Raw genomic sequence first — 17,136 nt, 5'->3', positions numbered from 1 at the left:
AATTGAATGCCTTCGCAACCCCTCCTCGCGACTCCTCTCTTTTCTACGCCATCTGGACCTCCTTCTTCCTCTCTTAACAGCGTCACTGTCAAATTGATAACCGCTTCTTTCGCCTATCCACGTCAGTAAGCGTCTTCTTCAGGAACCCGTCAGCTTCCGGAGAAGTCGAACGAAACCGTTCGTTGAGAAACCAGACACCCTGCGCGAGGTATTATCGTCCCCGGGGCAAGTTGATTTCGACGATTTAAATAATTTATGCGACACTTTGAACCTCGAAGGAGAAACGAAAACAAGAATTATACGGAATCGTTACGAATCCAGCGAGCTTCACGAAGATTTGTTGCCTCCGGTACGGCCGCGAGCAGGATATTAAGCGAATTAGACGAAGCAAAGGGAGGGGGGTGGTAGGTTTTCGTTAGCCGGCGAAAGAAACGAAAAGGAAAAGCGAGATCGGCGAAATGCCTGGCTAACAACGGAGATTTTCTATCTCGACGGATTTAATAATTCCACCTTGGCCCGCCTTTGTTAACTCTACAATTATTATTAATGACGATGTACGAGAGGGTCGTGGTCGTGGCCACGCCGCTGTTGATTCTCCTTCTCCATCCCACACCTCGTTTGTTTCTCCCTTTGCTGCGCGCCTCCCTCCTCCACCGGGCGTGAATGTAAATTAATTACTCTCCGGGTATTTCGCGAAAAACATATTAAGCGCCCCACCTTATTACGGCACGATATTACAGCATAAATCATGACTCACTTACGGATTACTATTTTTCATATCCGGAAGCACCGGCTCCCTGGGCTAATCGAAATCCCGAAAACCTGCTGAACTAAATCCCTCACCAAATAACCGTTAATGGATTCCGGAATGAAGAGGCATTCACCTTATGCTATCGCGTATTCCTCGTAAAATTACTCGTCCAATTACCATCCTATACTGATAATCACCGAGATAACAACTCATGATGCAAAAAATTTAAATGCCCAAAAAGTTTGTATAAACCAAGAAAACCCGAAATTACAAAGCGCCAGGAATGATGGAAAGGAGGACGAGCAGAAGAAGGCGTATCCCGTAGTACGGTAATAGTACGTCCCTCCTTAATTGCCGTATTATGACAACGCCTAGTTGGGTTTATTTACTTAACGGAATTAGCAGGTGGACACCTGTGGTATTCTTTTCCTTATTCCCCATAGTTACTTTGAAACTCTGTCTTTCTCGTCAGGGCCAGGCGAAATTAGAATGAATGTTTGTAAGAGTGACGACCACGTCAGACGATGACTCGCCCCTCGGGAACCCTACTTAAGTGCACTCTTTCCGTGAACGCCACGAACACCAAAACATGGTTTTCCACGATATCGTCGAAACCATTTTCGTTTCTTTCAGAGAAAACAAACAGTCGTTGCAGCCGGAAGATAACGCGGCTCGAGTCCGCGAGGGCGCATGCTCGTCGTTGTGGCGCCGGGGCGGCTGGAGAAACGGAAGTACTACTTTTACACGGCCCTTTCGTCCCCCTTTTGCCTCATGACCCATCCCATGCCCTCCTTCCACGTCCGCGGTCTTTTTGCACCCTTCTCCGCAAGCCGACCCTTCGCTATAACCACCCCTCAGGCGTGACCCATCCCCGCTGTCTTGAAATCACCGTCTCGAGTTGCGTGCAGCGCTTACTTCTCAGGGGAGCTGCAACCCCTTTTATGCGTGCGTGCCTCGTGGCGAGCATGTGTTACGCTCGCCTTCGTGGCCTGGATTTATCAAAAGCGAACCTACGTCGCCGCTGGCCGAGACTCGTGTTTCTGACCTCCAACGTTCTCTTCGTTATAGCACCGTGATATGTCGAGCTGGTTTATCGTGTCTCCGTAAGACGTTCGCGTTTAACTAATTTTGGATATAGTCTCGCCTGTAAAGTGGTTCGCGTAATTGGGTTAAAGAAAAAGTAGAATTTTTTCTATCGAACATGTATACTTTATTATCTATTTTTCTACTCTTCAACATATTCGAGATTATGGTAACCTAGACGTTGAGTTACGACGACTTTGGATCGCCTAAGCCTAATTAAGATCTACGATTTGTCAGTCAATTCTCGAACTGCGATTGAAAAAGTATTGGATTCGATTGGATTGAATTATGCACGAAGAATAGAATCGCGGAATAACGTACCTAAAACATAAAATAGTCATAGATTAACATTGTCAATTTATGAAATATACGAAGTATTATAGGTTATGACTACTGGCAACAATCTTGTGAAAATACGCGTATGCCAAATACGTTAAAGTTCAACAGAGCGTCGCTTTAAAGTCGGAATTCCTAGACGGCACCCTTTAAGAAAAGACTCTTCCTTCGATTCCTCCGCAATCACGTGCGAGATGTAGACCGAACAGAGGAAGGGTTTCAACCCTTCGGAGACGGCACTCGACCCAGGGAATATAGTGTTTGCTCTCGCGGCCTAGACTTATGAAAATACAGATCCAACGTCGGATTGACGGCCGCCCTTCGAGGTCGAAAGTCGGGGATTATTACACCCGACGTCGACGTTTGACAGTCGACGTCCCTTCACCCTGTCTACTCTCTCTCTCTCTCTCTCTCTCTCTCTCTTCCTTCTTCCTTCGATTCGTCCTTTCCGAGTTTCTCTGAATACGGCAACGAAGGAGTCGGTTAAGTCGATTGCCCGACACCGGACGATTTAACGTGATCATTAGACGCGCGTGTAGACGTGTGAGAGAAAGACGAGCGCGAACGACTCGCTTCTGGCACGTGATCAAGCAGGACGGAGTCGCGCGAACCAGGCCGAGCGAACAGATGTCGGGACGTTCGCTTGGGAATGTTTACGCGGGCTGGATTTTATATTCGAGAGACATACGACGCACACGTGCAGCTCGACGGCCCCTTTGTCGTGCCAGCGATTCGACGTTTAAACAAACTCCGCGAAAGTAGAGACGCGCGCGGTGTTAATGACGCCGCGACCCGTACAAAGCCGTGACAAATTGCAACGATCACTGCCGCGGCGTGTTGTGACGGACGTGTCGGTCTGTCTGCAGCTTCGGCTCGCTGTTTCGAAATCTGCGGGTCCGTAAGATCGCCATGACGGAGGATGCTGCCGGGTGAGATTAAACTTTGTTTAAGGAAATAACGATGTCTTTTTCGGCGTTTTCCACGATCGGTTGTTATTTATCTAACAAGCTGTCCGTACTTTGGTGAAAACTCAATCACAAAAATTAGTATTGCTTTAAATTTAACACTCGGAAAAATCACGCTAATAATATTGCACAGGAAGTAAAGTGATAAAGTGCATCTATTACGGATAATTAATTTCACCTATATTATGGATAAAGGCAAGATATTTTGAGAAAGTGGAGTTGATTAATTTTGCTTCTGAGTAGCTCGTTTATGCGACGATGTAATAAGAAGAGACGACTATATTAACTACGAAAGCGTTGCTCACAAATGGAATTCGTTATGTAACTCTCCCTCTACACTATCGGAAAAACAGCTTACAAAAACCTAAGCAATTCCAACAGAACCTCTGCCTCTACCTCCATTCTTAAACAGAAAACGATATACAAAAGTAAAGGCTAGGTTTGCCGTTCTACATGGACCGACACACGCCCACGAAATTCCATTCATGTTCAAAGTTAACGTATATACGTGTAACACACTGTTGAAGTTAGTTTCACAATTCCTGACCAACGGGGCCAGCGAGAATCGAAGGTGGCTGGAATCTCGAGACTCGACCCTTTTGCCGTGGAATGTGTTGAATTCGCCGGAAATTCTGAACGCTCGAGGATCACACGTGACGCGATCCGCTCCACCTCCAACACCACTGACTCATTTCAATTAAAAAATTACGCCCGAATTCCAGAGATTCTTAAGATGCTGTCCACCGGTAAAATTCCAATGTGCCAGCCTAAAATCAGCACGGTATGCCGGCTCCGCCATAACGCTTTAATTGTCGCTCGGTTATGTTAATACGTCGACAATTTCATCAACGATGCGCGCGTAACTAATGGATCTGTGGATAATTGGAAGGGCAGAGGGGTCATGGGGATTCGAGGGAGGCAACGGGCCGATGACAATGCCATAACGCAAGAGGGCTTCGCGTAACGATTCACCCACCCTGGACACGCTCGTGTACTGCTCCTACTGTCGTCGACGATATGTAGGGACGTATACACATACACACACACACACACGTACAAACACATTTTACGTGTGTGTGTGTATACACATGCACGTGAGAACGCTTGATCGTTAGACGTTTATGCGGTGAACTGTACGTTTGGATAGATGTTATTGTTATCAGGGGGCAATTGAATTCGATGTTCGTGCTAGGTAAGGAATTACCGGATGTTACAGTAGTGCGATTGAAAGCGATCGTTGATTTGTATTGAGATGATTAAGCCGGAAGGGAGATAAGAAACGTGAGTGTCAGATGGTGCATTGAAAAGTAAGTTCTCAAAATAAAGCGCTTTCTTCGCGCCTCGTTCCCACGAATGAAGCACATGATTCATGCGAATGGAACGGGGCGTAGCTCTTTCCGTAAGAAAGGTAGGAAAAAAGTGATAAAGACGAAGTTGGCGCTCCGTGGTGGTAAATTATCGTAGCTCTTTCAACTTCCTTCATCGTTTTCTAACTTCTTCCGAACAAATACCTTTGTTTTTGTGATCGCGTTAAATAGGTGTGGTCGGCAGAATGGTATTATGCGCAGGTGGCACCTCCTTGCATAAATATCTATTAAAAGCTTGGGCAAACTTGTTTGCTCTGATGCTTAATTTCTACAAAAGGAAAAATAGATTTGAAAGATCAACATGATTTTCTTTGCTATTTATTGTACTTATTTACTACTGTAAATGTATTCGTTTGAATCAATCGTTTGCAATGAAAACCACAATCACCCGCATCATCTCAATTCCCATGAAGGAAAGAGCAAAGAAAATTGCAGTGGTAGCCAGCAATCACGGGTAACCGAGGAAGGCGCGTATCGTCGTTTGCTCGTTTTCTCGCGGCAGCTTCACGAATCATGTCCAGTGGCGCACGCAAGACGGACACAGGCGTGTCGCGTGGCTCGGCTCCACGGAGCCTCTGCACACGCAGGTTTGCACACGCGGCCGGTAGTCGAGGTACACTCGGTGAATCGAGTACGCGAAACCAAACGCGACTACCGGCACGATTCCCCACCTCCGCGCGAGTGCGTGCACGCGCCTGTGTGCAAGCTGGCGTTACGCGTGCATCGCGCGCAAACCGCAATCCGACCGACGTACAACATGTTTATGTATCGCAGGCAACATTAACATCGCAATTTATGCGCGCTTTAACTGGCCCGCAGCCCTTCCACCTCTTCGGCTCTCGTCCTCTTCGCCGTCGGCTGGCCCGCTTAACACAACCGCGAATTTACCAACGCGGTTCGACGTACAAGTTCACTCACCGCAGGAGGGCCGAGTATCTCCGCTCCCTCGTCGTTACGGTTTCCCCTGGTGCCCTTCCTAAACCAGCTTTCGTCGACCCGACACGCTATTTATATTTTCGTCGATCGTTACTTATCGTTTCCGCTCGCGTCGCCAGAGACTGACTTACGATCCGCTCGCTTATTAAATTTGGAGAAACGAGCCAAGCTTGTCACTGGAAATGGAACGACGCTGCGGAACGTCGTGTCTTTACCCGCGTTTTATTGCACGTTCGCGAAGATCGAAACGGCCACGTTGGTATATACGGCTGCGCCCAAGTTTAGAGGCGTGATTGAATTCTAGAGTAGACGAGGTGGGTTGCGGCGAAGATTCTAGGCCTCAGTCGTGATGGAATTCTCTCTCGGATAATTCTCTCTGATTTCATTGCTTCGAACCTGCGAATCCTCCATTTCTACTTATCGCTCGATCCACCAACAAACGCTAGAATCTGTAGAAATCGTCGTCTCGTGTTATTGGTTCTTATACACCGTAATGGCCACATCGTTCAAAACGTCTCAGTGGATGTTTGCCCGTGGCGATTCCCAACGTTAGAGCGTCGCGATAAATTTCAATGTTCGCTCGCAAGAACGCCTCGCACCTTCTCCTTCCCACCCCGTGGTTTCGGCAAAAACGCGCATCCGCCCACTCCATTAAACATTCCGTCGGGCGTAGATTTATTTCTTTCTAAAACTGTTACGTGTATCGCGGAGAGGCCGAGAGACGCGTAACCAGACCGAAACGCCAAGGCCATCCATCTTTCGCGCTCTTGGTACGTTCGCCAGGCGGCGGAGTTTCAGCCTCGGGGGTGCGAGATACGTTTCGTAGTCGGGGTGCGCGGGCCCGATTTCACGAACGAGTACGTAAAAGCCTTTCTTCACGGACCGGAACTCCTTGCTGGATACTTTGCAAGTTTCCTCGGCCTGTTTACCTGACGCGGGGTCGACTTCGTATCCGAAGTCAATGGGATGGAAAGCAAGCCGAGTAGAAACGGTGGTTTAAATGCGTGGCGACGGGGGTCGAAGCGGAACAACCCCGGAGGGTGTCGCGAGGGATCCGTTTTCTCGGTCGCGCCTGTTTTTATCGGCCGTCCCGAACGGGCAGAGCCTGTTACCACCAAAGAGAATTATGGTCTCGGATGTAAACACGTATTTCTACCTCGCACCACGGAGAAACGGGGAAGGTGGCATCGATTTTCTGCCACCGGGACGAGTAACATACGCCGTCGAAGACAACCGCACACGGTTCGCTCGAGTACTCGTCTTATGCTACCCGGAGCTCGTTTCGAATCAATTGGCTGGTTAAGGACGTCGGGTAGTTCTACTTTACTTGATTGTTACCTATTTTGTAGCTGGTAACTTATCCTTTTTCTGCTAGTTATTCTGCTGGAAAGCTGTTTAATGGATCAATCTTAAACAGAGTAGTTACAAAGTATTTGCACACCATTGCGTTTATGTCATTTGCGTAATAATCAATTAGACCTAAGTAGAAACTACGTATCAAATTATATGATTGTATAAATACTTTCCGTACGAATACCAATAATATGGATTTGTCATACGTAACATTAAGGTTATCGAAAAAGGGTTCTGTTTTGTTATTTATCAACTTATTTGTTTCGTAACGAGCGTAAGTTTTTTGATATCAGAGAGTAAGGCAATAAAAAGAAAGGAAAAACCACAGATAATATACAGCGTGCACTAATTTCACCTTTTAAGAATTATTGAAATTAAATAAAGATAATATGAAGATGTTTCGTACGTTTTTTCCGGGAATAGGCTATTGTAGGATCTTAATTCGTCTGGTTAATTATCAATAAAGGATTCTCGGTAACGTCGACAGCTCTGGCGCGCTGTTTATTTTTTACCAATCGCTGTCTTAACGTCAATTACGTTTAATTGAGAACCGTCTAGCTAGGCGTGAGATGAGCGACGCCAGAATCATTAAGCATCATCGATTTCGGCGACATACTCGATCTTTCGTCACAGAGATCTACCATCTTTACGTGCACATATATACTCACATATGTCTATAGTTCGTCCTCCACAGAAACAGAGGATCAATAGGTAGAAGATGAGGCACGTCTGCAGGTAGTCCATAGTGGCGTCGATGGATGGTCCGCTATCCACTGGTCATCGAACTTTCATAACCGTATCTGCAAGAACGAACATCAAGAAGTAAATGAGAAAGTAGTATATACTTGTTGTAAGAAAAACAACAAAATTATAGAGAAAGAAGCAAAATTACAAAGGTTGCTCCGCAAGAAGGACGAAATCACGACTACGCTAACGATAGCGGGTTGAGACTGGAAGAAAGCAATTAAACGTAACTTCTCGGGAACCGGCGACCGATCCGGGTGGGGTACGAGGAACGAGGATCATGGTAAACGTAGAAAAACAGGCTGCAAACGGCCGTTTCGAGCTCCCCGTGCTTTTCGCTGGGGTGAAATGGCGCGGCTCTCGCACCGGACAGATATACGACCGGTACAGCAGCCACGAACAAAGAGCTACATTCACGCCAGCAGCCATTACGCGTCATTATCGAGATTAGGATCGGGAGTTCGGACGTTGAAAGGAGAAGAAGAATGAGTGAGTAAGAGGGAAGGGAGAAGAAGAGGGGAAAAAGAGCTAGTGCAGCATGAAAGATAACAGGAGCGAGAGAGAAGGTACGGAGAACGCCCGTGGGGCCCTTTGGGCTGGTTGTTCTTGTCTTGAACGAGGGGGCGAAACTCGTGTGTACCGGATGAGACTAAAGGAGGGTGAGCCACGCGAGGGAGCCAAGGAGAGGAGGATGTGGAAGAGGCAGGACTGTACTTTATTCACAGTGGTGCCGTCGTGGCGCGTACCGGAGAAAAAAGCAAGGGGGGATCCTACCGGAGAGAGCATAGGCGAGCCTTCACTTTTTGGCTAATTAACGGCAGTTCCTTTAGCTACCAACTACTTTGCGATGCTTATCTGGCAAGTTTAGGGACCCCCTTTCGTGCGTAGCTCGTTATTCAATGACCCATGGAAAAAATCTCGGCTCGATGACGCGTTTCTTGCCTTCTTCTCCACGGTGTATATCGCGGCTACCATCGCGAATAATCTTGAACCTTTCTCTTCGGGCGAGACGAGAATTCCACAGGTAATTCTTTGGATATCGTTAGAGGACCGTGGAAAAAAGGGTAAGCCGAGTGATTTTAATGAAGTCGTCGTTGAGAGATCGGGAGGGTCGATCGTCTGCCAGAAATCGTCTCGGCAATCCGTAACTCTTCTCTTTCATGTATGCGTGTATATGTACGTAATGCGTGTGTTTGTGTGTGTACTTGTACATTGGCCATCCGGGAACGGTATTCTACTTAATCGGTAAATGGGGAAATTCCATCAAGATTCGGTGAATGCGGCTGCGACAGCTCCATAGAGGCGCATAATCGATTAAGTGGCTGAATCGGATTATCCGACCGGCAATTAAGATACCATTCAGCATGAAGCGGTTACGTTGGTACCGGTGTCGGGGATAGTACGATCACAATGCGGAGGATCGATTAGTCGACGCAGTAATTAAGGTCATAGGGTGCATCGAAGCTCGAGTTACTCGAGTCGGTGCAACAGACCGTGTCGTAGACTCGTGCACTCGTTCCGTTCGTCGACTGCTTGAATTCACCGTGACGCGCGATTAATCATTGGTCACGGCCGCGGGATCTATTTAGAACGCTTCGTGCTCAACGTACCGTTCTGTTCTACTCTCGCGAGCGCAATATCGATCCCGTCTGTCTGATTTTCGTGTTACCACCCGACGCGACCGCCAGACGACCGTGGAGTCATTAGAGAGAAACTCTCCAATTTCGAGGGGAACTTTTCAACCTGCTCTAGTAATTTTAGGTGAAAATAACGCGACCTGGGGAATTCCTACGAGCACCGATTCCAACAATATAAATTTCAATCGTGAAATCTATATCTAGAAAACGGGCGAGGAATCACTGGAAGGGGTGAGTTTATAGTCGCTAGTTGAAACGGTACGGTTTGCGCTATTTCCAGCATTGGCGTCGACATAACGTCTTCTGTAAATCTCTCAGACGACGATACGGGGGCCTGGAAACGGAGAAATCATGTGGATTTAGTGGCTCGGTTTGTTCCTACGGATACGCACACAGCCATCTCTCATCCGCTGAAGCAGCACCTTCGCCCTTTTACCGCGGGTCGCTACATAAAGTGCCCTTGTACTTCACTCTGGACGCTCGATTTCCACGTTATTCGCCGTTTCCTTCTTCTTAAATAACCCATCGTTCATAAACCCGACTCTTTCTTTTAACGTGTTCGACGTTCTTCTGCTAGTCGCGTCCCTGATTTATAGCACGACCGAACACAGAAGTCTGTTTTTCCGCAGAAACTAAATTAAAAGTACGGAATTCGCCTTCTTGCTGTACCAGACTTTCTACAAGCGAAGAAAAGGATTAGAGACTTTAGAAAAACATGCTCTACAATCGTGTCTTACCGCTCCTCTATTCGAAAATCTATTGAATATCCTCGCGTTTCACGCTGAGACTGTAATAAGATTTTACCTAGACGGGCTTCTGTAAGTCTGGTTCCACTAATTTGAGCGCAATTAAAACGAAGGCGAGTTCCTACCGCTCGAGACCGTTTGCACGGTCGTTTTGCAGAACAGCCGCGATTTTCTTGAAAAGACACGCTCCCGTAATGGAGGCGACCGAGGAAGGGGGGCCATGAAAAAAGTAGCAGAACTCGCGTACAGGCATATAAACGACCGTGCAAGTTCCCCACGCTACCGACGTTTCTGGATCGTTAACCGGGGCTCGTCGAGAAACTCTGGAGCACGGGGAAAAATTTGTATCCAAACTAGTTTCCCTCCACCCACGAGTAGTTTCACCTCGGTGAAAAATATGACGCACTCGCTACCATCGATAAATCCTAAAACGTCGGCCATCCCATTAGTAGTTGTAAGTTTTTTAATCATTTCCTCAACAGCCACGAAAATCCTCCGCGATCGCGTTCGACATTCTACCCTCGTTGCTCGAGGAAAAAAAAGAGATACAACAATATAGAGGCGTTTTTCGATTCGATAATTCCGATTTCGATGAAACTTCCTCGATACCCGGGGACCGTATGTTCATTGTAGCGGAGTAAAACTACCCCTACAAGTTCGCGAGACTTTTATTTTCCCCGATATGTCTCATTAACTGCAATAGTTAGAGAATGAGTCGCGGAATTCAACCACGGAATAAAACCTTGATTGGGTAAAGCGAGGATAAAGTAACCATTACCGTTGCTATCAACTTTATAGAGAATTCTAGTGCGATCAATTATTTAATTACGCGATCAAATAACGTTTTAATCTAATCACGGTTAATCTATTGAAAATTATCTACATACATTACATGTTTTTAAATATCCTATAATTTTATTATCATATTCCTTAGTATTATAATAATAAATTATATTTTATATAGTATATCCGTAGTAGCATCGGATATTTTCCATTTTGTTATATTTTGTCTTTCGATAAACTAAACTCTTTATGTCAAACATTCTATAATACATTTAGTATTACTTGTTGCATAAATGTAGAATATAAAGCATTGTTCAAAAAAATTATATATATCTTTACCAGTGGATCGAATCAAAAAATTTCAAGAAACAGCGCGCTCTTACATATTCAAATCCCTGCAATAATTCTCCAACTTCCAAAGGAACCAAAACGTCATCTTTTAATACCTATCTACCCAATGAGCCAAATGAACGTGGCTCCACCCCTATTCGAAGAAGCACGCTAGAATTAGCGCATTATTCCCGCGGCAGGTTCTCGCGCGACTAATGGCTGGCGGATCGTTAAGTGGCGGCTGGCGAAAACGAGATCCTCGAGTTCGCTCGAGAAAACTCGCGGCAACGGCTTCCGTGGCGGAAAAACACGCACGCTTTCCACCCCTAGGGGATTTACGAGGCCGCTGGAAGGAAGTGGTCGCGCGTGCCGTTCAAAGGCACAGTCGTTTTCATCTCGCGTAAATTTGCGCGCGAATTCGCGGAAAGCCAACTTTTGCGCTCGCGAATCTGCGCATTTCGCCGGTTGAAAGAGAAAGAGGGAGAGAAATGGATAGGAGTGAGTGGCCAAGCAAATTAAAAGTCGACGAAGTCGTCCTCGCGTAATTGCCGGGGCGCGACACGACTTATTTTCGTAGACCCTCTCGTGACGACGACGTCGACGCCGGCGAGGGAAAGAGAAAGAAAGAGAAATCGCGACGCGGGTGGGTCCGCGCGCCACCGCTTTAATAGTAGAACGCTGCGGAAGGTGGAAACACGTGTGCATGCTCCGCGAAACCTCTTTTCTTTTCTCTTCTCATACTCCTGCAAATCCCTGCGACTAATTCTAGGCTTCTCGATCCGAACTTCCATTACACCCTTCTAACGCGAAGCGCGGTCGTAGAGAATAGAGTAGCAGGAGGGGTGTGTCATTTAGACAAGTAATATGTAGGCAAAGCATTAGGAAAGTTTGGTGTTAGATTATAGCGATTCGATATAGGCTTTTTGAATAGAATTCTTACTTGTATTCCTAATTTTCTTTAAAAAACTTTCTACCTAGTATATGTATTTACGTTCATTTTACTGGAACTTTGTTGATATCTAACTTGTAGGTAGAGAGTGAAATTTTGTGGTTATCCAACAAGTTTATAAACGAATTAGGAGTTTCAAAATGTCAAATTTTGTAAAAGTATCCAATCAAGTAGAGAGTCGGAGCGGACTGGCGATATTTTCAGTGAAACGTAAGAAGATTGCTAAAAGAAGTACAAAGATAAGCATCGCGGTTTTACTTGCGAAGCTTCAGCCGCTGCAAATATAAATACCATGTAATTTATTCTTAATGTTGATAGAAACGACACGGCACGATGTCCAAGAGAATCGGTGAGTTAATTCGTTTTGTCCGGTTAAAAAATTTAAAAGATTTCTTATAAGATTGCCCAATTCGATTTTTCTATATACTAACTTGTTTATTATTCCATTCAAGTATCGCAATTCGTTTGTACACATCAGACAGAGGAATTGAATCTGTTAATTTCATTTGTACAATTCTGTACGGTTTCAAATATACTCCTCTTAAGAGAAGGGCCACTTTGACGACGTCGTCAAGATTCAAATTGAAGCAAGGGGAGCGAGACAGAAAGCACGAGATAAAGCGAAATGGACGTCGGCTGGATTTCCCTAGGACGCAAATAGCATTTCCACGGAGTACCGGCGGCGGTCAACCGAGTCACTTACGCTTTACAGTATCTTGCCGGAAATGCAACGTGCTCTCTCCCCGGTGTACCTACGTCGGAGGATGTCGCCTCGAAGAGACGTACAAACAGGTTTTACAGCCGGCCTTTCTGCGAAATCAGAAGCAACATCGTGCGTCCCCGGACGTATGCCGTTTGCTTCGAGCAGGATCTATAAAATTTACACGAGCCTCCTGTCTCCTGGCATCCGGCGATTTTCCTTTTTCGAGATAACGGCCGTAACCGTTGTTAAACCGATGTAACAGGGGTCCAAGTTATCCTTAATACTATCAATCACGAGTATCATAAAAAAATGAAATTGAAAGACGTCGTAGCTTTGACAACCAATGGCTTGGTATATTTGCTCCTTTTTTTATGTGCTATGAAAATGAATCCTTTTAAATGAAATTAGACTGTAAATCTCATCGCATTTTATGGTAAAAGATTAACGTGATCCTGTGAATAATTTATATAGGGGATTTCTACGTGTTGGGACGTGTAACGCTACGTCACAAATTATTTAATAAATATAGTACAAAGAGAGACGGCAAGGATTACATTTAGACCGAAATACAAGAAATATCAATATACTATTTGCTTCGTAATGACAAAATTAAAACAAATAAAAAGTTAAAACAAAATTAAAATATTTATTCGTAGTCCCTCGCGTATTACTTAGGTCCGTTTAACTTCACAGTTCGAATCTACTTTTAGACTTTAGACTAGTATGTCGAATAATCAGAACTCTGTCAATCAAAAACCAGCACCAAAGCATTTTAGCATTTGTATCCCGCAACCAGCTTCTAATTTGCACCATAAAATAATACCACGAACTATGGAATGTGAATCGAGCTTTGATACCCTTCACAATAATCCTCTTATACCTCCTCTTAGTAAAAATCTTCATCAGCGGAAATTCAAAGAAGCGATTCACCCAGGGGTTCGGCCATCCATCAGGGAGAAATTTCTTCCGCGAGCATGCGGCGCGGCACGGCAGAGCGCTTTGATCGGTTGCTGGACACTTCGCAAATGGTCGTGATCGGACATTCTCGGGCGCATCGGCGTCGCGGAACGCGCGAAAAAGAGAGGAGCGCTCGAAGCATGGCTAATTACGAGGGTTCTGTTCGACTACCGTGTGCTGTTCGCGCGGACGCTGCTGGCGCTGATGTTTATCTTCGAACGCGAGCGATGGGAGCCCAAGATGGCAGTGCATCTCCCATTTATTCAACGCGAGAAACCGGTACGCTCCTGCCGGTAGGACGAGAGTAAACGGCCCAAGCCTCCGGGATATCTGCATCTTGTTCCACTCGTCTTCGTTGGCTCTACGCATCACGCGTTTCTCCCCGCGAACGCTTTACAGCCGGTTTCGTATTAATTTCCAGCGGTTTCGTAGCTCCGGGTGAACACTTTGTCTTCTATCGGCGCGTACACGATCTCGCGAAAGCTGAAACAACTCGCACCCTGAGCGCGACATAGCCACGGGCGACGGCGACAGGCCGAGACTGTGCTGTGGATTTAACGACATTCTCCAGGTATCTAAATCAGATTGAAGCTGGTTTCTATGGGGCGAACGATCGTTGGTTCGTTTAGCGTGGAACGTCTTCCTGCTTTGATTTTTCCGCCTTTTCTTCTCTTTTTTCGTTGATTTAGTAGTTTCTAGCTGATGTATTGCGATGTAAAATCATCGAGGGGCAGGGACATTATATTAATTGTAAAAGTGGTTCGACAGAAAAGTGTGGTTTATGATATTATTATCTTATTAAGCCAGACAAGTCGATGATAACGTAAAATGTTGTAATAATATGTTGCGTGATTTATATGTTCTCTTACGTGTCGTACGTTGCTCAAGCATTTAGAGTGCCGCTACCACGAACAGTTCTCTTGCGCTAACCAAGGGAAATGAGAAGCGAAGAAGTTTTACAAGTTTCATGCACTGGTTTTAATAAAATCAACATGACAGAGAAAATGACCCTTTAATTGTTTCAAACAGCGTATACGTACATAAGCATTCATACAAGTTTCGATAATGTCTAGCAATATATCCTCGCCAAAGGCACTTTAAGAAACATGTATCTCGTTGAACGTAAATCAGCATGTTCGACTCGGTCTTACTCGCGGAATCCATCTCCTCTAAACAGTCACCCCACAGCCTACCACATCGGACAGCTTAAAATACAGTCCAAAGGAGCACAATGCCGAATAAAAAGTGACACGATCGCGTTACAATGGCTCGCATAGACGCGTCCCTCCCCTGTTCGTGTATAGACGTTCAGTCTGGACTCGTAAAAATCCATTACTCCGGCGTTCGAATCTTGTTCGCTGTCAGGGAAGGTATTCAAGGAGGATCGAGAGCGGTCGAAGCGCCCGTGGCGTTCCTCTCGTTAGGTCGCCGCTACCTCGACGGGGGGTGCCGTTCATAACTCAGCCGAAATATTCGCCTACATTCTGCGCGTCGCCGGCGCGATGCTTACGATGCACGTAGAACGCTTTGGGCCAACTTTATCCGGGCATACCGTACCCTCTCCTTTCCCCCTTTCTCGTTTAACTAACGTGTCCTTGTATCCGGACGCGTGCAAGCTTTACCTTGCCCCTCGAGAGTCGACGCGCACGCAGTGTGACGTACAATAACGCGACCGTCCAAGTTTGACCCTGGAAAGCCAGGTGGAAGAGCGCAGGAGGTCGCGAGGAAGGGAGAAGGTGGCGGTACCTAGGAGGAGAAGGGTTGGCTGACGTCGACCCTCGAGAAGAGGGTCCGTTAGGGAGGCGGTTGGTGTAGCAGGGCCATGAATTATGCAGTTCGCCGGGGGCTAAGGCCTCGCACGATAGAAGAGGAGAATACCACGAAGGGAGACGATGGAACGTTCGCGTTATTCGAAGTGGTAACGAGTGAGAGAGAGAGAGAGGAAAAGAGAGATAAAGGTGGGCACACCTATACGCGGCCCAGAGCCACTTTACCCTTCTTTACCTCCTCCACGTTTCCCCCTCTGGATCTTCCACCTGAATTTCTACATCACCACCCTGCTGCAGCTTCGGCGACGTCGTCTCCTTGACAGTCGCTACGCCGACACTTTAGCAGAGCCGATTGAAATTTTCATACCGACACGTCTGCCGTTCTAGTTTATGTTCGGAACAAGTGAAACGTCGCTCACCATCCACGTCTTTCGCCGTCTTCTTCTGTTTCTTCTGTCTTTCGCTTCGGGGTCTCCTCCCTTTCTTCCCTACCTTCGTTGTTCTTTCTTAGCTATGTTAGTGGAAGGCTCGTCTATAGTTTCGTCCTCCCATCAACTTTCTTTTGTCTCTTTCTTGTCTCTGTTATCATCGACGATTTCGTATTTCTACTTTTCACTTGTTTCGTCTTGGTGTTTGAACACGAGGTAGCGAACGATAACCACCCACGTTGAATGCGTGTCGATATTTCTCGAGTGCACTTTGCTTTCCTGCCTTTTCACGTAGATTGCCTATGCCGTTTTCTCGAATGGCGCACGCTGGAGCACGTGATTGATGCTGAGCCAGCTCGAGTGACTTGTTGTCGAGGATGCGTACTTTGCCGGAAATTCGAAGCACCAGCCTCTCTATCTCTCTGTCTATCTCTCTGTCTCTAACTATGTGTACACTTAGTAAATTGCGGCACGGTTTACTTCTATCAAAGTAAAACCCTCAATGTCGGGAAAGTAGTCGCGAATAGAATATCGGTATTCTCAGTCTCCAATGGGCAAAAGTAAATTGGAATCGCATGATCAATTCGTGAAACTCTTTTCAACTGAATATCTATCTGGATCACCAATCTCTGCCGTTCTTTTAATTACTTCCCGCGCATAAAATATGAGCCATGGATATCCCCGAGAACAGGACTCCCTTTGCCACCTTGCCATTCAGATTTCAGTGACTGGTCGGCCGAAGCATTAACGAGAACTCGATTGGCCGAGAAATCCGCAGTCGAGCAGCGAGCGGTCCAGACGAAATGGAGATCCCTGACAATTGGATGAAGCTCGACGCTCCATTGGGAATGGATATCGAGAACAACGCGTATTGCTGACAAGGCGACGTCCAAGTGACGTTCCAACCTGGCTAAAACTTCGTTTTATTTCACTGCTTATCTCCCCGGGGGAGAACGGTGCGGAGCATTAGCCTTCGACGCAAATTAATTATCGATTAACAGGCTCCTCCCTGTTCAGTTAATCAACGACTCGAGACGGAGGAAGAACGAGATTGCTCTTTTTGCGGGCTAATTAAATCTGCTGACCAATTAACGTTACCTGACGACGATTCCTCGGATCGAGGCAACGACATGCGTGTTTCCACCGTAGAAAAAAGAAGAAACAACATGTCAGACGTACGGCGCATCTTTCTAGACAACCAAGAGTTACAGCGTAATAAAAGGTCTCTTCGCGAAACGAATTAACGACTGACCACCTCCAAGAATGGTTTTTGCATTTTGTTTCGTAAGACACGCTGAC

The 17,136-nt window shown here is 46.3% G+C and overlaps 1 protein-coding gene across 4 annotated transcripts in view; it reads right to left on the bottom strand.

The window, feature by feature from the left end:
- The window catches only part of LOC100645409 (discoidin domain-containing receptor 2), a 134,620-nt gene that overhangs the window by 33,645 nt on the left and 83,839 nt on the right, over positions 1-17,136 (bottom strand). For all 4 annotated transcript variants that reach the window (XM_048407861.1, XM_012310313.3, XM_003396602.4 and 1 more), the window contains one exon: positions 7,460-7,591. In XM_048407861.1, the coding sequence (XP_048263818.1) occupies positions 7,460-7,535 (76 nt within the window). In that variant the 5' untranslated portion in view covers positions 7,536-7,591. The remainder of the gene's footprint in view (positions 1-7,459; positions 7,592-17,136) is intronic.

Source organism: Bombus terrestris, chromosome 7, assembly GCF_910591885.1.
Source record: "Bombus terrestris chromosome 7, iyBomTerr1.2, whole genome shotgun sequence".
NCBI lineage: Eukaryota > Metazoa > Arthropoda > Insecta > Hymenoptera > Apidae > Bombus > Bombus terrestris.
Note: the sequence above shows the minus strand (reverse complement) of the source record. Positions and strands in the feature narration are given on the sequence as shown.